Source organism: Doryrhamphus excisus, chromosome 10 (genome assembly GCF_030265055.1).
Source record: "Doryrhamphus excisus isolate RoL2022-K1 chromosome 10, RoL_Dexc_1.0, whole genome shotgun sequence".
NCBI classification, from domain to species: Eukaryota; Metazoa; Chordata; class Actinopteri; order Syngnathiformes; family Syngnathidae; genus Doryrhamphus; species Doryrhamphus excisus.
This window is the reverse complement of record NC_080475.1, coordinates 3,980,978-4,006,634: the sequence shown is the minus strand read 5'-3', so window position 1 is coordinate 4,006,634 and position 25,657 is coordinate 3,980,978. Positions and strand designations below refer to the sequence as shown.

General features: G+C 38.1%; 3 protein-coding genes across 9 annotated transcripts in view; 2 read left to right on the top strand and 1 right to left on the bottom strand.

The window, feature by feature from the left end:
• zgc:158766 (uncharacterized protein LOC100009641 homolog) overlaps window positions 1–18,217 on the top strand; it is a 30,846-nt gene extending 12,629 nt beyond the window's left edge. For 2 of the 3 annotated variants that reach the window (XM_058084525.1, XM_058084527.1), the window contains exons 4-24: window positions 1,278–1,481; window positions 1,560–1,683; window positions 1,841–1,934; window positions 3,836–3,925; window positions 4,043–4,159; window positions 5,631–5,729; window positions 5,849–5,991; window positions 6,058–6,196; window positions 7,632–7,754; window positions 7,863–8,027; window positions 9,136–9,983; window positions 10,983–11,232; window positions 11,487–11,576; window positions 12,619–12,843; window positions 14,106–14,276; window positions 14,349–14,526; window positions 15,652–15,768; window positions 15,844–16,107; window positions 16,171–16,418; window positions 17,474–17,529; window positions 17,810–18,217. In XM_058084525.1, coding sequence (XP_057940508.1) covers window positions 1,278–1,481; window positions 1,560–1,683; window positions 1,841–1,934; window positions 3,836–3,925; window positions 4,043–4,159; window positions 5,631–5,729; window positions 5,849–5,991; window positions 6,058–6,196; window positions 7,632–7,754; window positions 7,863–8,027; window positions 9,136–9,983; window positions 10,983–11,232; window positions 11,487–11,576; window positions 12,619–12,843; window positions 14,106–14,276; window positions 14,349–14,526; window positions 15,652–15,768; window positions 15,844–16,107; window positions 16,171–16,418; window positions 17,474–17,518 — 3,734 coding nt within the window. In that variant the 3' untranslated portion in view covers window positions 17,519–17,529; window positions 17,810–18,217. The remainder of the gene's footprint in view (window positions 1–1,277; window positions 1,482–1,559; window positions 1,684–1,840; window positions 1,935–3,835; window positions 3,926–4,042; window positions 4,160–5,630; window positions 5,730–5,848; window positions 5,992–6,057; window positions 6,197–7,631; window positions 7,755–7,862; window positions 8,028–9,135; window positions 9,984–10,982; window positions 11,233–11,486; window positions 11,577–12,618; window positions 12,844–14,105; window positions 14,277–14,348; window positions 14,527–15,651; window positions 15,769–15,843; window positions 16,108–16,170; window positions 16,419–17,473; window positions 17,530–17,809) is intronic. The other variant, XM_058084526.1, reaches the window with a different exon arrangement.
• On the bottom strand, window positions 16,520–21,415 carry si:ch211-269k10.4 (uncharacterized protein LOC100150242 homolog). Its single transcript, XM_058084528.1, has 5 exons — window positions 21,172–21,415; window positions 19,977–20,096; window positions 19,844–19,900; window positions 19,661–19,768; window positions 16,520–18,393 (listed from the first exon to the last, which is right to left on the bottom strand). The coding sequence occupies exons 1-5, from the start codon at window positions 21,403–21,405 to the stop codon at window positions 18,292–18,294; spliced, it is 621 nt and encodes a 206-aa protein (XP_057940511.1). The 5' UTR covers window positions 21,406–21,415; the 3' UTR covers window positions 16,520–18,291.
• Window positions 20,443–25,352, top strand: LOC131137039 (uncharacterized). Of its 5 annotated transcripts, none has more exons than XM_058084529.1 (9): window positions 20,443–20,477; window positions 21,187–21,245; window positions 21,362–21,427; window positions 22,666–22,920; window positions 24,370–24,462; window positions 24,561–24,617; window positions 24,693–24,794; window positions 24,860–24,976; window positions 25,043–25,351. In XM_058084529.1, exons 4-9 carry the CDS (start codon window positions 22,762–22,764, stop codon window positions 25,070–25,072), a joined length of 558 nt encoding a protein of 185 aa, XP_057940512.1. In that variant the 5' UTR covers window positions 20,443–20,477; window positions 21,187–21,245; window positions 21,362–21,427; window positions 22,666–22,761; the 3' UTR covers window positions 25,073–25,351. The 5 variants fall into 5 exon arrangements, with proteins under 5 accessions (XP_057940512.1, XP_057940513.1, XP_057940517.1 ...); XM_058084530.1 differs by lacking the exon at window positions 20,443–20,477 and adding an exon at window positions 20,490–20,715; XM_058084532.1 differs by lacking the exon at window positions 20,443–20,477 and having other exon boundaries at window positions 20,763–21,231.
• The last annotated feature ends 305 nt before the right edge of the window (window positions 25,353–25,657 follow it).

Below are 25,657 nucleotides of genomic sequence, written 5' to 3'. Positions count from 1 at the left end.
TGCTCATGCTGGGCTATGACGGTGACTGTCCTGCCATCACAGCACTGTGGGTTGCTGTTTTTTTTCCTTTGAAACATCCTTGCTTTGATAATAAAGACAAAATGATTACAGCAGCATGAAGAGCTTTTGTGATATAATGAGTTATTGTTAGCTTTGGAAAAAAATGTACTATGTACAAATAAAAAAAATAAAAATAAAAATAAAAATAAAAATAAAAATAAAAATAAAAATAAAAATAAAAATAAAAATAAAAATAAAAATAAAAATAAAAATAAAAATAAAAATAAAAAAAGCAACAAGTTTCCTGAGTAAGAGTTAGCTGTGTTTAACATTTTGCCGTGTTTGTCGCATTTTTCCTTGATTGCACAATATGGAGCTCATACTCCAATGTATCCAATGTTGTATTATTCATAGTTCATGTTGTTGTTGCAGCTGGACTACCTAGCATACCTTGTGGGCATTTGGAACTAACAGTTTTAAGTCGTTCTGTTTGATGCCACTTATATATAGATGGCCCTTTCGTCAAATTTTTTAACTCAATGTGGCCCGTGAGTCAAAAAGTTTGCCTACCCCCGGGGTAGAGAAATTGAACTAATAAATTAAAATTAAAATTAAAATTAAAATTAAAATTAAAATTAAAATTAAAATTAAAATTAAAATTAAAATTAAAATTAAAATTAAAATTAAAATTAAAATTAAAATTAAAATTAAAATTAAAATTAAAATTAAAATTAAAATTAAAATTAAAATTAAAATTAAAATTATGAAAATGAAAAAAATAACAATGAAAAAAATAACAATGAAAAAAATAACAATGAAAAAAATAACAATGAAAAAAATAACAATGAAAAAAATAACAATGAAAAAAATAAAAATAAAAATAAAAATAAAAATAAAAATAAAAATAAAAATAAAAATAAAAATAAAAATAAAAATAAAAATAAAAATAAAAATAAAAATAAAAATAAAAATAAAAATAAAAATAAAAATAGCAACAAGTTTCCTGAGTTCGAGTTAGCAGTGTTTTCCATGCACACACCAGGCTCATGTATTAAAGTTGCTGTACCACTTTGAAATGTCAGCAGCAGGATTCTTATATAAATGGCCCCTGGGGATTGTCGTACAGGAGTAGACAACTTCTCTAATTGTAAACATCACTCATGACTCACGCTGACGATATGATACACCTGGTCTGCAGGATGAGTCAGTGTGACTTGAAGATTATTATTTTCACGGATAAAATGGAAGCTTTTGTGTGTTTTGCTCCATGTCACCAGGGCAGCAAGATGACAACAATGATGGCAGGAGGTCCAGACTTGTGGAGGAGGAGTCCCACAGTCCAAAAACTGCCAACGGGTCAGCCATCGGAGTGGTACCACCATCATCATCGAGCTCATCTCAAAACAGAAACTTATCCTTACCCAAGCGGGTGTCAGAGGTCAGTCAGGAACTGCTTGCGTCGGGCGCAGTGATCTTGCCAGGTAAGGATGACGAGATTGATGCGACAGGAGTGGTTTGGTTTTCATTTGAAATGTATCCTGTTTCCTGCTGGTCTCCAGGAAGCAGAGATCGCGGTGGGAGGGCGGTGTTGCAGGTGTGTACCAGATCTCAGGTGTGGGCTGGTGAGAGCTGCACGGTCCATGACCTCACCTGTTTACTGGCCTACTACCACTCCACGCTGCGGTACGAGCACATCACTATCAAAACAGCAAAGCACTTAGCTTCATGCGGGCTCACTATTTGGCAAGACGCTAATCACTCCCGCTGTTAGTACTGTTAGTCCCATTAGTACAGTAATTCAATTACAAGTCAAAGCAACCAGATGATGTTTGTTTTGTAGGAAAGAAAGACGTGATGAAGGTCTAACAGTCGTCATAGACAGCAGGAGGCAACAGTCTGTTCCTGCGCTCTCGTCATCGCTGTCTGAATTTCAGGTAAGCTTAGACAATAATAATAATAATAATGGTTTTATTTCATTTGAATATGAATATGCATCAGATTACAATTGAATGCATCACATAATTAGCTCAGAGTTCCACATGTCCAAAAGGAGGAGGAAGAAGCAAAGCTTATTAAATCCTACCCCTCCATCTGGTACTTTTACAATCAGTAACTGTTACATTTGTTCACTTCCTGCTTTCCTAATATAATTTAAGTGATTTATTTTTTTTTAGTTTTAATTATTTACTTTTGTTTTATTTTTGTTTTATTTTTATTAAATCCTACCCCTTCATCTGGTACTTTTACAATCACTAACTGTTACATTTGTTCACTTCCTGCTTTCCTAATATAATTTAAGTGATTTCTATTATTTTGTTTTAATTATTTATTTTTGTTTTATTTTATTTTTATTAAAGCCTACCCCTTCATCTGGTACTTTTACAATCAGTAACTGTTACATTTGTTCACTTCCTGCTTTCCTAATATAATTTAAGTGATTTCTATTATTTTGTTTTAATTATTTATTTTTGTTTTATTTTATTTTTATTTTTATTAAATCCTACCCCTTCATCTGGTACTTTTACAATCACTAACTGTTACATTTGTTCACTTCCTGCTTTCCTAATATAATTTAAGTGATTTCTATTATTTTGTTTTAATTATTTATTTTTGTTTTATTTTATTTTTATTTTTATTAAAGCCTACCCCTTCATCTGGTACTTTTACAATCAGTAACTGTTACATTTGTTCACTTCCTGCTTTCCTAATATAGTTTAAGTATTTTTTTTTCATTTTATTTTTGTCACGTACCGAAGTACGGGGTGATATGACCACTCTAATATAATATTCATTCATTCATTTTCTACTGCTTTTTCCTCACGAGGGTCGCGGGGGTGCTGGAGCCTATCCCAGCTGTCTTTGGGTGAGAGGCGGGGTCTAATATAATATAATATAGTATAATATAATATGATATAATATAGTTCTATATAATATAATTTAATTCTATATAATTTAATTTAATTCTATATACGTAATTTATTTAAATTCTATATAATTTAATTATTTAAATTAAATTATTTAATAATTTTTAAAAAATTCATTAAAATATATTTTTTGTAATTTTGTAATTCTTTTATTTATTTTTGTCACGTACCTGGTGACTATGATTATGATACAATGACATAATGGGTACCATAGTAAGTGTCAATATAGTGATAAATATAGCACATCATGACTGGTTTAAGACTTTAGCCTTATGCATTATTAGCATTATTAGCATTATTTTAGCTGTTAGTTTGAAGATGAACTATATCAGCAAGTTGAAGTATTTGTGATTTTAGAAATAAGGGCAGTATGTTTCTCTGTAGGCGGCATTATGAATTATCCTTACTGACCTTTTTTGCAGTACATTTAGTGAGTGAAGATTTCTCTTATAGTTATTACCCCATATTTCCACACAATAAGTAAGATATAATAGAACCATATGTGCACTGTCTCCCGTTTTTTAAGCTTCAATGCTATCCATATTCCTCTACGGCATTCCTTCCACGTTTTCCTTGTGTTCTACTTCTCAATTTGAGTTTTGTTTTTTTTTGAAGAAGCACACCTTAAAGTTGTAATGACTGCACTTGTTCTGAGAATAGGCTGGCCTCAGGGGTAACTTGTGCTTACTTGTCTGTTTTGAACACAGTGGGAGTGGGTTGGCTTCAGTCCACTTGCAGGAGCCGTATCATTATGTTCGGAATTGTGCTTAGCGATGCACAGATTGATAGTCTGTCTGGAAGTCCATGTATTGCTTTTTTGAGTCACTGAACATTTTACTGCACATACCGTATATAAAAGACATATTTCATTATGATTTAAATGACCATAGAATATGTGTTTTTTTTTTCAGACATTGGTACCAAATGCACTTTACTCGGTTCTGTTCCTGGTGGACAAGGAGGCGGCCGGCAAACCTGAAAGAGACATTGTCAACGTCCAAGTGAGTCAATATTGTCATTGTGAATAGAGTGACTGCATTGTTACCCCCCTCCCTGCTGAGTTCGGCCTTGAATTTACCGCGACTTGAACTACTAATCTTGTGTTTTTGTCAACACAGACAGAGACGCTGTCATCTTTAAAGGCCCTCCTGAAGCACATCGAGCACAACCAGCTCACCCCTGACCTTGAGGGAACCTTCTATTACGACCACAACCACTGGATCCTCTTCAGACAGGTAAACCGTTTTTATAACATACTGTATATGCAAATCAGTGTAGGAGTACTGTATTTTGCACGTCGCCTTAGTGTTATTCAAGCTGTTTGCGCAATCCCGGTTGACTTTGCCAAGATTGTAAGAGCAAAGCCGAGAGGTGTTGTTTGCATTTCCATTTGTTGCGTGGTTAGTCAGCAGTATTACTCAAACATTACACAACCTGTTTGAAATGAAATGATACTTAGTGGAGTAAATGCAATATAAGTATTCTATAGTCGCCGGGTGCATGGAACTAATTAGGGTCTCTAATTAGTTCATTCATTCATTCGTTTTCTACTGCTTATCCTCATGAAGGTGTTGGGGGTGCTGGAGCCTATCCCAGCTATCCCAGCCAATCACAGGGCACATATAGACAAACAACCATTCACACTCACATTCATACCTATGGACAATTTGGAGTCGCTAATTAACCTAGCATTTTTTTGGAATGTGGGAGGAAACCGGAATACCCGGAAAAAAACCCAAACGGACACACGGAGAGTGCATAGACCCGGTCAGCCGTGTCAAGTCAGTCCGTTCAATCAGGTTCACGTTGGTTCCGACTCAACAGCACAACAAACATGTGATGACGTACCTTGAAATCTGATTCCCAACCCCCCCCCCACCCACACTCGGTTCGATGCCGGGATTGTGCTGCACCCGCCACCCCCACCTCTTCTGTCCAACACTGCGATTGAGCTGCACTCCTTGTAATATAAAACTATAGTAGGAATCACAAAAACTAGAAGGTTTTTAATGGTTTTTACTATCTTGAGGTGCATTAAAAATCGGTCAAATTGACTGACACACCACTATAGTCGTCGCACCTCGCTCCGTGACCGGGTCAATCTCTCGGTCTTTCGGTCAGCTAACCCCACCTACCCACAGAGCGAGACGCGACGATAGGATAAGACAGGCAAACACGCAGGTAGTCCCGCCCTGCAAAAGGAACGGTGAACTGACTGACCGAACGGGTATTTTAGAGGCGGTGACCTCGTTCATTCCATTCACAAAAAAGAACTAGTTCTTTTGACCCGTTCGTTCATGACCGACACACCATACTAGCGACAAAGCCGCTAAAGTTGGCAACACCAGTCCCTCCTGCTATGTCTTCTTATTCTCTTCAGTTACGAGGCATACTGTTACCGACTGTACAGGGTTGTGATGGCAATTAAAATTAAAATTAAAATTAAAATTAAAATTAAAATTAAAATTAAAATTAAAATTAAAATTAAAATTAAAATTAAAATTAAAATTAAAATTAAAATTAAAATTAAAATTAAAATTAAAATTAAAATTAAAATTAATTTAGAATGGTCATATCACCCCGTACTTTGATACGTGACAAAAATAAAATAAAAAAAAATACTTAAACTATATTAGGAAAGCAGGAAGTGAACAAATGTGTTTCAAGTGTTGAAAATGATCTTCTTTTTTTTTTTTACGTTCACAGAAAATTGAACCATTTGCCAGCAGTTGTAGCGAAGCCATCTCTTCCCTCCAGGAGTCTATCGCCACTTTAAGCAACAGCGGCAACCTCAAGACATCTGAGGTTAGACCTTCTCATCTCTTCTTCTTTAATAGAAACTGGACTAAATATTTCATGACATATGAAATATGCTTCGAGCTGTAAGACAACGAGATAAGATAAGAGTTTCTTGTTCATCTCAGGAGGTGTCACGGATGATGACGCAGCAGAAGCATCTCATGAAGTGTGTCCTGGATGACACCCACCTTAATAGGTTACGTCTGGAAGGAGGTACCATCCTCGCCCGCATCAGGAAGGAAGAGGCCTGTGAGAATGACAGCTACAGGTACCGCCCATGGAGAGGCCTCACGCTTCCTGCGGAGACAACCAACTTCTTCATATTTGTCTCCAGGGATGCTGTAGACATGCTGAATGCTCTGTACAACCAACTGGATGAGGAGGTCCACGAGCTTGTGATCCTCTCCAACAAGTCTCAGAAGGACTTAGAAAGCCTGCTGGAAGTCCGTAGGTTTGAGGAGCAAACGCAACAGGTGAGCCTTGTTTGATTGATTGCTGCTAATATTAGTTCCTAATATTAGTTCTTCAACTTATGTATGTTTTTTTTCTACCTAATTATGCATTTTTGGCCTTGTGCGACTTATACTCCAGAGTGACTTATGTATGTAATTTTTTTCTACCTAATTATGCATTTTTGGCCTTGTGCGACTTATATTCCGGAGTGACTTATGTATGTTTTTTTTCTACCTAATTATGCATTTTTGGCCTTGTGCGACTTATGTAATTTTTTTCTACCTAATTATGCATTTTTGGCCTTGTGCGACTTATATTCCGGAGTGACTTATGTATGTTTTTTTCTACCTAATTATGCATTTTTGGCCTTGTGCGACTTATATTCCGGAGTGACTTATGTATGTTTTTTTTCTACCTAATTATGCATTTTTGGCCTTGTGCGACTTATGTAATTTTTTTCTACCTAATTATGCATTTTTGGCCTTGTGCGACTTATATTCCGGAGTGACTTATGTATGTTTTTTTCTACCTAATTATGCATTTTTGGCCTTGTGCGACTTATACTCCAGAATGACTTATGTATGTTTTTTTTCCTACCTAATTATGCATTTTTGGCCTTGTGCGACTTATACTCTGGAGCGACTTATGAATGTTTTTTTGTACCTAATTATGCATTTTTGGCCTTGTGCGACTTATACTCCAGTGCGACTTATGTATGCTTTTTTCTACCTAATTATGAATTTTTGGCCTTGTGCGACTTATACTCCAGTGCGACTTATGTATGTTTTTTTCTACCTAATTGTGCATTTTTGGCCTTGTATGACTTATACTCCAGAGCGACTTATGTAATTTTTTTCTACCTAATTATGCATTTTTGGCCAAGTGCGACTTATACTTATGTAATTTTTTTCTACCTAATTATGCATTTTTAGCCTTGTGCGACTTATACTCTGGAGCGACTTATAGTCCAGAAAATACGGTACTTATTCGAGACAATTGCATTGCTAACTCAGAAGTAGTAGTTCCCCTTTCTCAGCCGACGAGTTCTTACGATTTTTCGCAAATAAAATTGAGCTCATCAGGAAGGAAATAAAGGACCTACCCTACCTCCAGACCGGTTAAACGTGCCCGGATGCCTTGACAACTGCTGGGACTACTTCCATCCTCTGTCCCACTAGCTTTTCCTACTTTGAGGAAGTATCTATTGACGGGCTTACAAAACAGTGCAGCAAAACAGACAACATGTCTGCTTGATCCTGGGAATCCCTGGGAAATTCCTGGGAAACTTGTTAAAGAGTTGTTCCCAATTCTAGCCCACTAGGTTAAGATCAGGGACGTCGTCTATTGTCTATCATCTACTGTATCTACTGTTAAGCCCTTTGAGGCTCTTTTGTGATTAAGTGCTATATAAATAAACGTCTTCTGTGTAATCACATGTGATTTGGATCTTTTCAGGTCAAACTGTGGTTTAATATGGAGGCAGAGAAACATCTCGCACCTTTAGAATCGCTAACTTTGTCTGTCAGCACAATAAAAGACATGAAGGAGAGTTTGGACCAATTTCTGGAAGAAGCGGTGGTAAATATCTTGACTGTAAATATGACGAGCAGATGCTTCAAAACATCTGTCCACATGTTTATGTATTATCAATCTAATGTAACTACGGTCCATATGTTGTCTGATCAGCACCAGCGGAGACATGCCCTACAGATGGTGAACAAGTCTCCCAAGTCCATTCCAGTCTCGGTTTTTCAGGAATTCAAGCAGCATCTTGGCTCCATCCTAAGCAGAGCAGAGAGAAGGAAGGAACAGTTGGACGTCCTGAGCAACCTTTATGAGTTCTATGACTCTGTAAGAACCGTCGTATATGCGATCTATCAATAAATAGCTCTATAACAGGGGTGGGCAAACTACGGCCCGGGGGCCACATGCGGCCCGCCAAGTGTTTCAATATGGCCCGCCTGTTTTTTCCAAAGTATTTCATTTAAACTCAACGTACAACCTGGCATCATGGCTTGGGCCAACTTTTCGATGGTTGAGGTAGCTGCTTTATCAATTTCGTTATTTGATGTGGTCTGTTACAAAATGCTCCTGTAAAAAGGGACACAAGCACATAATAATAATAATAATAATAATAATAATAATAATAATAATAATAATAATAATAATAATAATAATAATAATATCAAAATAATAATAATAATAATATCAAAATAATAATAATAATAATATCAAAATAATAATAATAACAAAATATAATAACAAAATAATAATAATAATAACAAAATAATAATAATAATAATAACAAAATAATAATAATAATAACAAAATAATAATAATAATAACAAAATAATAAAAATAATAACAAAATAATAATAATAATAATAATAATAATATCAAAATAATAATAATAATAATATCAAAATAATAATAATAATAATATCAAAATAATAATAATAATAATATCAAAATAATAATAATAACAAAATATAATAACAAAATAATAATAATAATAACAAAATAATAATAATAATAATAATAACAAAATAATAATAATAATAACAAAATAATAATAATAATAACAAAATAATAAAAATAATAACAAAATAATAATAATAACAAAATAATAACAATAACAAAATAATAGTAACAACAAAATAATAATATAACAAAATAATAATAACAATAATAATAACAACAACAAAATAATAACAATAATAATAATAACAATAATAATAATAATACATTTAATTTCTAACACACTTTACATCAATAAATGATTTCGAAGTGCACATATAGCAGATTGCATGACACTTTTACATGTAAAATATGCGTAAAAATGGACTGTTAAGTGTAAAATACTATCAATACTGTCAATTTTGTTAAATCAATGCGGCCCGCGAGTCAAAAAGTTTGCCCCCCCCCGCTCTATAATCATCTACATATTCTATATCTACAGGTGAATCGGTGGACGGAGCACTGTCAGGACTACGTAAGTCACCTGAACACCTCGGGGGAAGCACTTTCACCTTCCGTGGTCCAGATCCTGCAGGATTACTGCACAGAGGCGTCCAAGTTCTCCATGGACAACTTCAGCACACTAAACGACATGGTGCTGTCCTTAGATAGTCCTCCGCAGTTGCAGCAGTGGAACGCCGTTCGGCAAAAGTGCCAGCAGACCAAGCACCAGCTGGAGGACACGTTATCCCGTGCCATGAGGACGTCTTCAGACTCCATGGCGTCTGATTTGATAGATGCGGTAAAGCCTCCAGAAAGCGAGACTAGAACACCAGAGCGTGGATGTGTGATTCTTCCTGAAGGGTCTACTTGCTCCAGCAGGGACGTTCATACCTCGCTGCATGTCGAGGAATCAAAACCTTTATCCAAAAGCCCTTCTGGTTCCATCTCCTCCTCACGCTTCACTTTCCCGCCCGACACCACGCTGAGCCCGTCCTCGTTCGATGACACGGACAGCGACTGCACTATTGACTCCACCATCTCATGCCATTCGGAGCCTATCTACTCTGCGGCGTCCCGAGTCCGTAAACCACCAATGAAGAAGATCATGAAGAAGACCCTGAGTTATGAGTTGACGCAGCGAGATGGCGGACACTCGGACGTCAGCCATGTGCACGGATACACGGGCGTTTACATCAAGGGGTTGGAGGTGGCCAATAACGTGTCTGTGGAAAAGAAGCTGCAAAGACCCGATGTCATGAGCCCGACGTTAGGGCGGAGTCGTAGCATGTCCACGCCCTCCAGGACACATAACAGACACAACGAAGGTGACGGAAAGAAACAGAGTAGGTAAGGGACTGTACTGTCTATAGTATAAATACACACTCTATATGGATGCTATATAGTACATATATATTACCATCCGTCTATAACATATAATATACATAAGCATTGGTAAAATAGATATTACTACAGTAGTACCTTGGTTTTTAGTTATTTTTCATTCATTCATTCATTTTCTACCACTTATCCTCACGAGTGTCACGGGGGTGCTGGAGCCTATCCCAGCTGTCGTCAGGCGAGAGGCGAGGTACACCCAGGACTGGTGGCCAGCCAATCACAGGGCACATATAGACAAACAACCATTCATTCATTCATTTTTGCAGGGTTTTGCTGGAGCCTATCACAGGATCACAAACATATAGAAGTAGTTCCAAATCACAATATCAGCAACGTAATAATAAGATATATTTGAAATATTAATAAATTTTCGACTGCTTATCCTCACGAGGGTCGCGGGGGTGCTGGAGCCTATCCCAGGATCACATGAGTTTGTAAACAATATAGCAGTAGTTCTGAATCACAATATCAGCAATGTAATAATAAGATATATTTGAAATATTCATTCATTTTTGACCGCTTATTCTCACGAGGGTTGCGGGGGTGCTGGAACCTATCCCAGGATCACATGAGTTTGTAAACAAAATAGCAGTAGTTTCGAATCACAATACCAGCAATGTAATAATAGGATATATTTGAAATATTCATTAATTTTCTACCGCTTGTTCTCACAAGGGTCGCGGGGGTGCTGGAGCCTATCCCAGCTGTCTTTGGGCGAGAGGCAGGGTACACCCTGGACTTGTCGCCAGCCAATCACAGGGCACATATAGACAAACAATCATTCATTCATTCATTTTTTCAGGGTATTGCTGGAGCCTATCCCAGGATCACATGCGTTTGTAAACAATATAGCAGTAGTTCCGAATCACAATATCAACAAACAGCAAAGTCATACATAGCATTATCTATCTATTCAATGTAATCAAATGATGTCATTCTTTTCCCCAGCAAAGTACAGCACATCATGGATGAGATGATCGCCACGGAGAGAGAGTACGTTCGCTCTCTCAGCTACGTTATTGAGCATTATTTCCCGGAGATGGAACGCCTGGATCTGCCGCAGGACCTGAGGGGCAAACGCAGCATCATTTTTGGCAACATGGAGAAGCTGTGGGACTTCCACAGCCAGTATTTCCTCAAGGAACTGGAGGCGTGCGCCCATTCGCCGCTGTCCATCAGCAGCTGTTTTCTTCGACACGTGAGTGCACGCGCACAAAATACCCCCCCCCTGGGGATAGCATGCTAAGACGCTCATCATGCATCCGCAGTCGTGACCTGTCGTGACGTCTAACTTTATTAACTAAATGCGATGTTTCCAGGTCATGGTGCTGTCCCATTTATCCCAGTGCAAACTTGCCACTGGTTATCTTGCTCATTATCATCAAATACTCTTATATAATTTGAGTGAGTCACAGTTTCTAGAATGTTCTAACTTGTTAATCGTGTTTGCAGGAGGATCAGTTTGGAATGTATGCCCTGTACAGCAAGAATAAACCCCGGTCCGACTCTTTGCTCAGCAGCCATGGCAATGAATTCTTTAAGGTGCGTCTGGAAACTCTAGTTGCATACCTCACAGGCCAGTGTTGGGCACGTTACTAGTTATAGTTACTAGTTACTTCTCAAAAAAAGTAACTGAGTTACTCCACTACAAAAGTATCTAGTAACCAAAACGTGGACAAAGTTGTTTTTAGGGGACATAATGTACATTTTACCTTTGACATCAACGAGGTTAAAGGTACTTACATTTGACAAACGCTGTTTGGACTTGCTGTAAACACCCGCCCACCCAAGTTCTCTGATTGGCTGAAGACGCACTCTTACTAAATCTTAGCCAATCCTCATTGCGTATGTGCTCTAAACAACCCGCCCACTCAACCTGTTCTCTGATTGGCCGAAGACTCAATTTTACTCAACTTTAGCCAATCCTCATTGCTTATGTGCTCTAAACACCCGCCCACCCAAGTTCTCTGATTGGCCTAAAACGCAATCTTACTAAACCTTAGTCAATCGTCATTGTTAGGTGCTCTAAACACCCGCCCACTCAACCTGTTCTCTGATTGGCCGAAGACTCAATTTTAGTCAACTTTAGCCAATCCTCATTGCTTATGTGCTCTAAACACCCGCCCACCCAAGTTCTCTGATTGGCTGAAAACGCAATCTGACTAAATCTTAATCAATCGTCATTGTTTATGTGCTCTAAACACCCGCCCACTCGAGTTCTCTGATTGGCCGAAGACGCAATTTTACTAAACTTTTAGCTAATCTTCATTGCTTATGTGCGCTAAATACCCGCCCACTTAAGTTCTCTGATTGGCTGAAGACGCAATTGTACTAAAACCTGAAACAATCCTCATTGCTTATGTGCTCTAAACACCCACCTACTAGTTCTCTGATTGGCCGAAGACGCAATTTTACTAAACTTTTAGCTAATCTTCATTGCTTATAGCGGCCACCCCTCCCTTGTCACTCTGCAACACGCGCTGCACGCTTAACGGCGTTAGTACCACAAAGGTCAGCACTGACCCACTGTATCAGATAAATACATGTTTACAATAATAATAATTATGCTATTGTGGCATCCCAGAATAAACAGCTGGATCTGGGGGACAAGATGGACCTGGCGTCCTACCTGCTGAAGCCCATCCAGAGGATGAGTAAATACGCTCTGCTGCTGAAGGACCTCATCAAGGAGTGCAGTCAGTCCCAGGCGCAGGAGCTGAGTGACCTCCGCACCGCTGAGGAGATGGTCAAGTTTCAGCTTCGCCATGGAAACGACCTGCTGGCTATGGACGCCATCCGGGGCTGTGATGTAAGCTAGGAGCCATGATTCATAGTTTGATGTCACAGACACATTGTCATAATCAATCATTCATGGGCTTGGGCGGTGTATCAAACAGAAATTCATTTGTTTCAATGATTCTCACGAGGGTCACGGGGGGTGCTGGAGCCTATCCCAGCTGTCTTCAAGCGAGAGGCAGGGTACACCCTGGACTTGTCGCCAGCCAATCACAGGGCACATATAGACAAACAATCATTCATTCATTCATTTTGGCAGGGTATTGCTGGAGTCTACCCCAGGATCACATGAGTTTGTAAACAATATAGCAGTAGTTCCGAATCACAATACCAGCAATGTAATAATAAGATATATTTGAAATATTCATTAATTTTCTACCGCTTATTCTCACGAGGGTCGCGGAGGGTGCTGGAGCCTACCCCAGCGGTCTTCGGGCGAGAGGGGCGGGGTACACCCTGGACTGGTGGCCAGCCAATCACAGGGCACATATACTAGACAAACAACCATTCATTCATTTTTGCAGGGTATTGCTGGAGCCTATCCCAGGATCACATGAACAGTAATGTCATACATAGCATTATCTGATGGCCAGCCAATCACAGGGCACATATAGACAAACAACCATTCACACTCACATTCATACCTATGGACAATTTGGAGTCGCTAATTAACCTAGCATGTTTTTGGAATGTGGGAGGAAACCGGAGTACCTGGAGAAACCCGGAGAACATGCAAACTCCACACAGAGATGGCCGAGGGTGGGATTGAACTCGGGTGTCCTAGCTGTGAGGTCTGTGCGCTAACCACTCGACCACCGTGCAGCCCCCAAAAGTCAGTTTAATTCATTCATTTTCTACCACTTATCCTCACTAGGGTCACGGGGGGTGCTGGAGCCTATCCCAGCTGTCTTCGGGTGAAAGAGGCGGGGTACACCCTGGACTGGTGGCCAGCCAATCACAGGGCACATATAGACAAACAACCATTCACACTCACATTCATACCTATGGACAATTTGGAGTCGCTAATTAACCTAGCATGTTTTTGGAATGTGGGAGGAAACCGGAGTACATGCAAACTCCATACAGAGATGCCCGAGTGTGGGATCGAACTCAAGTCTACGTGCTAACCACTTAACACCGTGCAGCCCTCAAACACAAACATGTAGTATTTTTAAAGTGGATGTTACGCTGATGTTTTGTATACAGCGGAGCGAGGTCAGCGACCCTTCCATTGTTGTGAGTGACGCATGTGAACGGGGGCTGTTTCCTGTCTAGGTGAACTTAAAGGAACAGGGTCAACTGCGCTGCCAGGATGAGTTCATCGTCTGGTGCGGACGCAGGAAGTACCTCCGGCACGTCTTCTTATTCGAAGATCTCATACTCTTCAGCAAGACCAAAAAGATCGAAGGAGGATATGACATTTACATCTACAAACAATCCTTCAAAGTAAGAGTCCGTTAAATGGAGCTTTGTATGTACTTTCTACATCTTATGTTTATGTTGATTTCAACATTAAAGACAGCGGAGATCGGTATGACTGAGAATGTCGGCGATAGCGGACTCCGTTTTGAGATCTGGTTCCGACGAAGGAAGTCCCAGGATACGTTCATCCTCCAAGCCGGATCCGTGGAGGTGAAAGCTGTGTGGACGTCCATCATAGGGAAGATCCTGTGGAGGCAGGCGCTCAGGAATAGAGGTGTGTTCCTTTCTCTTTGTGTTTTACATTTTAATGCATAGAAAGAATCACATAACATTTGTTTGGCTTTTTGACTTTGTCAGGAAACTCGATTTCAACAAAATAAAACCAAAAAAAATCATTTTTACTACATTTTAAAATGGTCTGGTTGAAATTATGACCACTGTATTGTTAGGGTCGGTTTTGATTTATTATAATAATATGACTATAAAGTAATATTTTTAGCCACAACTGAAATCATAAGGGGTGGCACGGTGGTCCAGTGGTTAGCACACAGACCAGGGTTCAATTCCACCCTCGGCCATCTCTCTGTGTGGAGTTTGCATGTTCTCCCCGTGCATGCGTGGGTTTTTTCCGGGTACTCCGGTTTCCTCCCACATTCCAAAAACATGCTAGGTTAATTAGCGACTCCAAATTGTCCGTAGGTATGAATGTGAGTGTGAATGGTTGTTTGTCTATATGTGCCCTGTGATTGGCTGGCCACCAGTCCAGGGTGTACCCCGCCTCTCGCCCCAAGACAGCTGGGATAGACTCCAGCACCCCTGCAACCCTCATGAGGATAAAATATTTCAAATATATCTTGTTATTACATTGCTGATATTGTGATTCGGAACTACTGCTATATTGTTTACAAACTCATGTGATCCTGGGATAGGCTCCAGCAATACCCTGCAAAAATGAATGAATGGTTGTTTGTCTATATGTGCCCTGTGATTGGCTGGCCAACAGTCCAGGGTGTACCCCGCCTCTTGCCTGAAGACAGCTGGGATAGGCTCCAGCATCCCAGGCGACCCTCGTGAGGAAAAGCGGTAGAAAATGAATGAATGAATAGATGGTGTTCAGGTTTTCTACCGCTTTTTCCTCACGAGGGTCGCGGGGGTGCTGGAGCCTATCCCAGCTGTCTTCGTGTGAGAGAGGCGGGGTACACCCTGGACTGGTGGCCAGCCAATCACAGGGCACATATAGACAAACAACCATTCACACTCACATTCATACCTATGGACAATTTGGAGTCGCTAATTAACCTAGCATGTTTTAACCTAGCAAGAGGAAGGTTAACATTTAACGCTATGCTGATGTTTACATGCGTTGTGTGATTAAAAAAGTGTTTCCTGTATTCCGTAGAGCTGCGTATGCAAGAGATGGTGTCCATGGGAATCGGAAGCAAGCCTTTCATGGACATTAAACCCAGTGATGCCGCCATCAATGACAGAGCCATCGATTATATCATGAAGGGGTCTGGTGAGATTACTTATTTATTTACTTATTTTATTCATACCATTTGAAATTGTATTAATTATGATGTTTATATAACAGAGTGTAGGACGAGAGCGTCCATCGCCGTGCCCTCCTACGAGTACTCCGCCTCCATCAAGAGACCTCACTCCACCATCTCCAACAGCAGCACCTCCTCCTCCAGCAGCCAGTCGTCCTCCTCCCTGCTGGGGTCGCTCAACCTCCACTTGTACTCTCACCCGCACACTCACCCTCTGGCCAGCGTTCCTTCCTTCGCCCAGTGGCCGTACGACTGCATCGAGGAAGACGAGCTGGAGCACGACTCCAGCGGGCAGCCCTCCATGAGTAAGTGACGACGTGCGATCGCAAGAAGTATTACGCAACGGTACTGACGTTTGAACGTGTCAGTCACAGAGAGTTCTGAGACGTCTTCCCAGTGCACTTCCAACGACAGCGTGACCGGCCTGAGCACGCTCACCTTACCCGGCCCCCCCGACATCGTCCTGGACTCGTACAACAACAACAACGATGACGATAATGATGATGAATCCTCCTCCTTCCTGTGCTCCTCCACTCCTCCGTCTTCCATGGAACCCTCCTCCATCTTCCCCAAAGGTGAAGAGCTCCCACAGCAGGACAACAAGTTCATCACAGCAGTAAGTATTCTTTGGTTTATAGGGAAAATTAGCATTCATTTTTAGTTTTATTTTATTCATATTCATTGACATATTTATTAGGAACGGTCTAATAAGTGCGATACTGGCTAGTAATGGTTGAATGAAATAAAAGGACAATAAATATAATTTTTAATAAACCACATTGGTCAAGAAAAAATAATCATTTTTAAAATGTTCGGTACAATTACTGTGAAAAATTCATGAATCAATGGACAAAAAATATAGTTTTGCCACCAAAAATCCTCCCATACTTAATCAAATTAAAAACATATATTTATTTCACATTCCCATTTTTATTTACTAAATAAATAATATTTATTATAAATATAAAATCATTAATTAGTAATAAATTTGAAGTCATTTCCAGTGCATTTTGCCGCATGATCAAGTAAATAAAAAAACAGGAAATAAGACAAGAGGTGGTAGATTGTTTGGTTGCTGGTTCAATTCCTCAGAACTGTGATTGACTGGCAGCTGGGATAGGCTCCAGCATAACCTTTGACCTTGAAGCAGCATAGAAGATGAATGTATGAATAAATAATAATTTCATTAATGGACAATCTAAAAAAATATATTTTTTAATTTATAATTTTTTTATTATTCATTTATTTATTATTTTTTTATTTTTATAATTTATTTATTTATGTTTTAAAATTTTAAATTAATATTTTTAGTGTTCTGTGTCATTTGCTTTATATTTAATTTTGTATTTTTTATTTTATTATTTTTTATATTATATATTATTTCATATTTTATGTTAAATTTTTAAAATGTATTTAATTTTGGCTTCTTATTTATTTAATGTGATTATTCTACAAGCCGCTTTACTGCTTACCAACAAAAACTACATAGCTTTTCTTCTGTTATTTAATTGTAACTTTTCCAATATTATTGTTACCTTTATTGCTGATTGGCTGGGAGAGATCACATGGTTGTATTGCACAATGCCATGCATATCCACTCAGGTTGTTTGCCTTTTTATCTTTATTTAATTTTTATTTTTACCGTTTTTGTTGTTGTTGTTTTTTTACCAGAGCAAGACCTCTCATATAGCCATAGGCCTCTCCACAGTGGTGTGACATTTAGCTCAGTAAGTAGCCATCAGCGTCACCATTGTGAACAACCTCGTTAACCACACGTGGCCTCATTACTAACACGTGTTGCATGGTGGTGATGATGATGATGATGATGCATTCGTGGCTCTCCTCTTGTGTCGCATTTTGGAATCGTTGCGTTCGTTGTGAACACCATGCATGCTACTGCACCGTGTTGCTCCTGGCTTTTCTTTTTTCATTCATGCACTTCAAAGTGACAATTAGCATTAGCATTAGCATGCATTTTTTTCTAAAACATTTCCTTTCTCTTTTCAGCTGTAAAGTTCTCCACTTTTACCGACCACGTTGGAGCACTAAAGGCCGCGTTGTTTTATTAATAAAAAGAATTGGACATGATCATAGCATGATATGGTACTCATGTGATTTCCTTTCAAAAGTAATTCTAGCTATGAGTCTGTTTATACTGTAGATGTTTTTTTTATTGTTATTATGAGAATTATGGTGTCATATACAAAGCACGGACTAGCTGTCATATTGTGGTATTATAACCGTGGTGTCCTGTACAGATGATTAAAAGCTTTGTATGAAAAGATAAGCCGAGTGTGTCATATTACGTCCCGTCGAGACACGTACAGCAGGTACACCGTGAGCACCATGATAACCGCAAAGACAGTTTCACAAAGAGAACGGCCCATACCACATTTTATCTCTACTAAACACCAGGATCCTATAAAACTAAAAAAAATAGACGAATAAAATAGTAATAATGTAAAAATGTATGATCCAAATGAATGAATTTAACATACAAACTTTGCACATTTCTTTTTGGAGATCCTTAAGCAGAGAATCACGGCGATGGACACCTGGAGTCCCAACATACAAAGCTCCAGCACCTCCATCTTTGAAGAAATATTTTTTTAAAGAGAGTGGTTTCACTTTACAATAATGTGCACAAAAATAGAGTAGTTACTGAGGAACTAATGACACAGGCACATCAATTTAAAGTAGTTAATGAGGAACAAATGAAAAAATGAGGAACTAATGAGTCAAGTAGTTACTGAGGAACTAAGGCACATAATTGTACATTTAGAGTGGTTATTGAGGAACGAATGAGGAACTAATGGGTAGAGTAGTTACTGAGTAACTAAGACATACATTTAAAGTCGTTACTGAGGAACTAATGAATAACAAATGAGTGGTTACTGGGGAATTATTGCACATGGATTTAAAGTAGTTACTGAGGAACTAATGAGTAGTTACTGAGGAACTAAGGCACATGAATTTAAAGTAGTTACTGAGGAATTAATGAGTAGTTAGTGAGGAACTAAGGCACACAAATTTATAGTTACTGAGGTACTAAAGCATATAAATTTAGAATATTTACTGAGGAACAAATGAACGTGTGAGGAACTAATGAGTAGTTACTGAGGAACCAAGGCACTTAGTAAATTTGTTACTGGGGAACTAATGAGTAGTTACTAAGGAACTAAGACACACAAGTAGTTATTGAGGAACTAAAGAGCGAATGAGGAACTAAGCCAAGGGAATTTAAAGTAGTTACTGAGGACCTACTGCACACATTGAGAGTAGTTACTGAGGAACTAAGACACACAAGTAGTTATTGAGGAACTAACGAGCGAATGAGGAACTAAGCCAAGGAAATTTAAAGTAGTTACCGAGGAACTAATGCACACATTTAGAGTAGTTACTGAGGAACTAATGAGTAGTTACTGAGGAACTAAGACACACAAGTAGTTATTGAGGATCTAAGAAGGAGCGAATGAGGAACTAAGCCAAGATAATTTAAAGTAGTTACTGAGGAACTAATGCACACATATTTAGAGTAGTTACTGAGGAACTAATGAGTAGTTACTGAGGAACTAAGACACAAGTGGTTACTGAGAAACTAATGCACACATATTTAAGGCAGTTACTGAGGAACTAACAGGCTAAAGAGTAGTTACTAGGGAACTAAGACACATTTAGAGTAGTTACTGAGTAGCTAATGAATAGATACCCCACTGAAATGTAGTCAGTGAGAAACGAATGAGTAGCTGATGGTTAGCGTCAGTTAGGTGAGTTAGTTCATTTACTATCATTTTGTGTACCGAGTATTACCAACAAATGAAAATGTGAAAATAACTGAGTGTAGAGTATTTGCATTACCTTCAAATACTGCACATTTTCTTCATCCCATCCAGTCAGGTCGGTGATTATCAAACCAGCGGCAGCGAATGCAGCAACAATACAAGCTCTGTGGATGACAAGGGACACCTGAAAGAAACACATACATTCAATTCATTATATATATTATATATTATTGTCATACTTCAAATAAACATTACTTACATGTAGCAGTTCCGGATGTTTGTGCAGCATGGCGGACACGACCCCTGCAAATGTGAACTGAAAAGCAACACTATGAAGGATTAATTTTTTTTTTTTTTAAAGGAAGAGAATAAACATAAAATTAGATTCTTACAAGCGTTCCAGTGAAGAGTGCAACTCTAAAGAGTGTAAAAAGCGACTTGGCCATGTCCTGGTTTACAGCAAAAATGGCTCCCAATCCAACACTCAGGATCCCGCTCACAATCTGGAGGGTCTGCAATAGCAATCATAATAATATAGTAGTCAAACATGAACATTATGCTTACAATACATTTTTTGTACTTGGTTGATTGATATGATGCAACATTATTAACGTGTATTTAACAAGTAGGTCAGTCTGAAAACAATGTCAACTTTTTGTGTTCCTTACACACGAAAACCCCCCCTTTTTGGTATACCACTTAAGAGGAAGACCACAAACACCTTCTGTCTTTCCTGTTGTTGCCTTTAACCTACTCTCTTTACTGCACCGTAAAATATTTGTGCTTTTATCTCAAATCAGCGCTAATATCAATTTTTAATGTCGCTGCTGGTCAGTGATACTCCAAGTCCCACAATGCATTGCACACCGTGGCGTGGCGCTCCTCTATTCACGGTACAGTCGTTCTTTATCGCTCATGTTTGAATCAATTCAAAGCTGTGATTTTTTGGTGTAGCGTTAATATTTTAAACCCAACTTGTTGTGTTTATTTGTGATAAAAAAATTAAGATAAAACACAAGCTGCGCGACAAGAGTTGAGTTAGCTTAGTTTAGTTAGCAAACAGGTCGCTAACAAGGAAGTACGGTGCCCATTAAGGAACGGACGGCATTTGGGAATAGGGCGAGTGTTAAAGTAGGTTCGTTCGATGGCTGGGCGATATATAAATATTTGTAAAGTTACAATATTTCTTTGAAGCACGATATAAAAAGTAAAAATAAATAAAAAACATATCATTGATATCGATATAGACTGGATTTGATGCGGAGGTCTAATGTTTCAAAATGGCGCCGCCCTAGTGCAAGCTAGTTACGTTAGCTGCGTATCTTGTGCGGCGTTTTTTTGTGTTTAATAGTGCTATATTTATTACTTTTCTTGGTCTTTTGTGCCATACCGACCCCTTAAGCAGGTGTGTGTGCACTTATGGATGTTCATCTTTTTATATTTGTAACTTGCCGCTTGCATTCATTGTTTACACTCGGGAGTAGCTGCTATTCAGTGGAGATTGTTGACATTTTAATTAAACTTTTGTCAAAACTCACTTTGTGGGAAAAAATGGGGATTTAAATTGATATTCAAACTGGTCCTTACCCCCAACACGGCAAGATTTGTCTGCAGTAGGCTGTGCATTGCCCCACTATCATCGTCCAGGTAATGATGTGAAGGTTGGTATTGTCTCAATATGGTCAACTTCCGGTTGTGTTCTTTGCAAGGTCTTTCATCATCTGATATTTGCATGTTAGGCATCCACAGGCTCTCCATTTCTTCTTCTTCTTCACAGATGTCCATGTCAACATCTGCACAAGCCATGCCGGACTCGGTCATTCAAGGAGCTTTGCAGCTAAAAGTAAATGAAAATGATTATGATCATTTCCGCTTTATTGTCATGCCCACAGCAACAACAGTAAAAATACCGTAATGCATCAAAATGAAGGCACAAACAACAACAGTAAAAATACCTTAATGCATCAAAATGAAGGCACAAACAACAACAGTAAAAATACCTTAATGCATCAAAACAATGGCACAAACAAATAATAAGGATTTAAAACAAACACCTCTTAAATTACGATGTGTAAAATTGCAATTACCTTTTGAATATTTTTTTATGTAATACTATGTTAACTTATATAAATAAGCTTTAATTGTAAATTAATTTAACAATAGGAATACACAAAATTACGAAAAAATTACACAAAATATTACAAAATTTGTATGATATTATTATTCTTTTAGATGATAAATAATTTGAAATTGTAAATTATTTTATCCATTTTTTAAAAATAATATTTTAGAAATAAGTGAGTAATTTTTATCTTTTGGAGTCATTGGATTCCCTTTAATACTTTTTGTATAGTATATACTATATATGTGTATATCATATACATAATATTGATTAGGACTATAATAGTATAAAAATATGTCATGTCATATTTAATAACGCAGTGCTAGAATCATATGTTTTACACTTATTGTTGAATTTATAAAATATTTCAAATGAAATGAGCTGTATTAAGAATAAAAGAATAAAATTTCTTGTTTTTATTTAATTTGAGTGGATTAAATTAATATCCTCCATATTTAATATAAACTATTTCCTTTTATTAAATTATTATTATTATTGATACATTATTATTCATCAATTAAATGTAATTTTTTTTTCACTTAGTTAAATACAATAATGAATTGCTAGATTACATAAAATATAAAGTGTATTTAGAATATAACTGTTAAATGAACTGGAACTGGAATTAATTTCAATATATGACGTTAATACATTCTATTTGCAATCATTTATTAATTTGTTGGAGCGTACGTTGCCGTTATTTAGTCGATATAAACATATCAAACTGAAAGTGTGTAAAACATACTAGCATGAGATTAAATAAAAAAAGGTGTTTGTCTTACTTACAATGTTCAGAATGTGCTCTTCTCTCAAGTCGCCTCCGAGAAGTGCGAAAAAGAGAACTTCCTGTCTCCTATTTAATTTGTAAAGTAGCTTTATCGTGTGTGTGTGTGTGTGTGTGTGTGTGTGTGTGTGTGTGTGTGTGTGTGTGTGTGTGTGTGTGTGTGTGCGTGCCAAAGAGACAAGAGGGAGGCGAAGGTTCCTTCCCTCACTTCCTCCTTCAACAGCAGAAGATCACTGATTGATTTCAAGTCATCTTTGAACGTCGGAGGACCATGAGGAAAACCTTTGTGTGCGATGACTCCATGATCATCACCATTCCCATCGGGAGACGCACGCACGGACGCGGTCATGTGATGCCCAGAGAGTTCCAGTGTGTGTACCGGGATACTTTCAAGGTTTTTGCTATCAGGGGATTTCCAAAACCTCTCGGGGTAAGTGTGGGATATCTTTATCCGAACTATACACATATCCCATATGAGGAGGATGATACAGGATGGTACTGCTCCTGTCGTATAGAGGATCTTTGACTAGTGCTTTTGCAGAAAATCCCTAACAACAGCAGACTGCTCCGGTCGTATAGAGGATCTTTGACTGGTGGTTTTGCAGAAAATTCCTAAAAACAGCAGAGTTCTCCTGTCGTATAGAGGATCTTAGAGTAGTGCTTTTGCAGAAAATTCCCAACAACAGCAGAGTGCTCCTGTCATATAGAGGATCTTTGAGTAGTGCTTTTGCAACAAATTCCTAACAAGAGCAGACTGCTCATGTCGTATAGAGGATCTTTGACTAGTGCTTTTGCAGAAAATTCCTAAAAATAGCAGAGTTCTCCTGTCGTATAGAGGATCTTTGAGTAGTGCTTTTGCAGCAAATTCCTAAAAACAGCAGAGTGCTCATGTCGTATAGAGGATCTTTGACTTGTGCTTTTGCAGAAAATTCCTAGCAACAGCAGAGTGCTCCTGTCTTATAGAGGATCTTTGACTCATGCTTTTGCAGAAAATTCCAAAAAACAGCAGAGTTCTCCTGTCATATAGAGAATCTCTGAGTAGTGCGTTTCAGCAATCCCTAAGAACAGCAGAGTGCTCCTGTCATATAGAGGATCTTTGAGTAGTGCTTTTGCAGAAAATTCCTAACAAGAGCAGAGCGTTCCGGTTTATACAGAGGATCTTTGACGAGCATTTTTGCAGTAGATCTTTAAAAAGAGCAGAATGCTCCTGTCGTATAGAGGATCTAAGACTGGTGTTTTTGCTGTAGGTCCATAAAAACATCAGAGCACTCCTGTCATATAGAGGATCTTTTAAAAGTGTTTTTATATTGGGTCGTTATAGACACGATCATCTTTTGACTGTTGCTTTTGCAGTAAATAAAAGTTGCTGTTTATGATTATACATATATAGTGTATATAATAATATATATTGAAAGGTACAACATGCAGGCCGTGCATGGTCATTATATACAAAGGGAAATGATAAGAGTAGAATTGTATTTGTCTTTTTGCATTGTGTTTTTGTGACGGCACCACGGTAGGCAACCGGCGACGGCAAACAGGACACATGTGATCATGTGATGACGACCATAGACCAAAAGATTCAATGATACAAATTGCTATTGCTATTTTAGGCTAATTTATAGAGCAGATGACAATTTTAAAATGTTAAAAAGAATATTGTGTAACAAATCACCAATGTATCACCTATATTCATTGAAAACATACACACATTTTTTTTTTTTTTACAAGACCTAAAGTCCCTTAAGTGAAGCTTTGACCCTGGAACGGATGCATTCCTTTTACATGATTTCTTACAGGAAATAGAATTGGTTCAACTGTACTTGAAAAGCCAGAATTTTTTACTTTACGAAGGATTACTGTTTTTCCTCTTTTCCAGGCAGCACAATGCCTGACTGGACTTTGGCTTGTCATTCTTGGTCTGATATTTCATCAGACAGGAAGTGTGTTCCACATCTTTCCCAACATTCTGGTAAATATATTCAATTCCGTGCCTCAAAAAGCTGTGGAATCAGTCCCAGCGAGGGTGATTTGTGGAAGTAACATTGCCGTGTGTTGTGCCATTGTTAGTTTCTTCTGTGTGGAATGCTGACCTTTGCTGCAGGCCATGTCCCAAACATGCGTGTGGTGGGTATGAGGTCAAAAGTGGGGAAACATTACAATTGGTGTGTTCTTTAGTACATTTTTTTTTCGTCTTGACAGATCAAAGTGTCATTGTGTCTGAACATCGTCGGTTTCTTCTGGTCGGTGGTGGCAGTTTGTCTCTCCGTCACGGACTACCATTTGTCTCAGCATTTCAACAAGGTATAACGGCATAAGCACAATCCGGAATTCAACACAAAACAAAACACCTTTTCTGTTCTCGGCAGCTTCACGTGGCCGTCAAGGTGACGACCGTGAGCCTGCTGGTTGTGGAGAACCTGACCGCCCTGTTTCTAATCTACAGGCAGAGTAAAGCTGTTTGCAGGCAACATTTCAACACCCTGGTAGGATGGCCTCCACATCACCGCAGTACATGCCCTGAAACTAACATTTTGACTTTCTGCCTGCAGCCCATTATTCAGCTGAAACACGAGGACTGATGCACTTGAACACACCAGCAAGTTTTCATCTGTTTGTAATGTGATCAGGATGTCAGTACTTATTTATTGTATTATTCTGCAAGCGACTATGAATTGCTTGAAGATATGCCCAATGCCCACTTGTTGTACATTGGGTTTGTTTTTTATTCATTAAGGTCTCTTTTGTGTTGAGTTGTTTAAAAAAAATAATAATAACATTTTATCCAGTCTCCTGTTGCTAGGTGTATTAATAATTTCAAAATGGGCTTTCAGATGTACACTTTGTATCGATAAAAAAATGTATTTTTGCAATTAATTACAAGCTCACTATGGACAAATTTTGATTAATAGCAATTGCATATTTTAATCTATTAACCCTAATATAAACTATATATACAGTAAAATGCAACTAATTATTTATTATTAATTATTTTATTCAGTAGCACTATTCATTTGTGGGAAAAATGGTAATATATATAAAATTATATAATTTAATTCATAATATATACTCAACCAATTTAATATTTTATTAAATATTTAATTATGCATCATTATACATGTGTGGGAAAAATGGTAAAATATATAAAATTATTGAATATTACTATC

What these genes read in the sequence shown, in the direction of transcription:
- si:ch211-269k10.4 (XM_058084528.1), bottom strand. Translation starts at nt 21,405, where the DNA reads ATGACCGAGTCCGGCATGGCTTGTGCAGATGTTGACATGGACATCTGT. An exon ending in CAAATCTTGCCGTGTTGGGG is followed by an intron (nt 20,097 to 21,171) that starts GTAAGGACCAGT and finishes TTGCTATTGCAG; the next exon opens with ACCCTCCAGATTGTGAGCGG. An exon ending in AACATCCGGAACTGCTACAT is followed by an intron (nt 19,769 to 19,843) that starts GTAAGTAATGTT and finishes TGTTTCTTTCAG; the next exon opens with GTGTCCCTTGTCATCCACAG.
- LOC131137039 (XM_058084529.1), top strand. Translation starts at nt 22,762, where the DNA reads ATGAGGAAAACCTTTGTGTGCGATGACTCCATGATCATCACCATTCCC. An exon ending in ACATCTTTCCCAACATTCTG is followed by an intron (nt 24,463 to 24,560) that starts GTAAATATATTC and finishes TGCCATTGTTAG; the next exon opens with TTTCTTCTGTGTGGAATGCT. An exon ending in GGCAACATTTCAACACCCTG is followed by an intron (nt 24,977 to 25,042) that starts GTAGGATGGCCT and finishes TTCTGCCTGCAG; the next exon opens with CCCATTATTCAGCTGAAACA.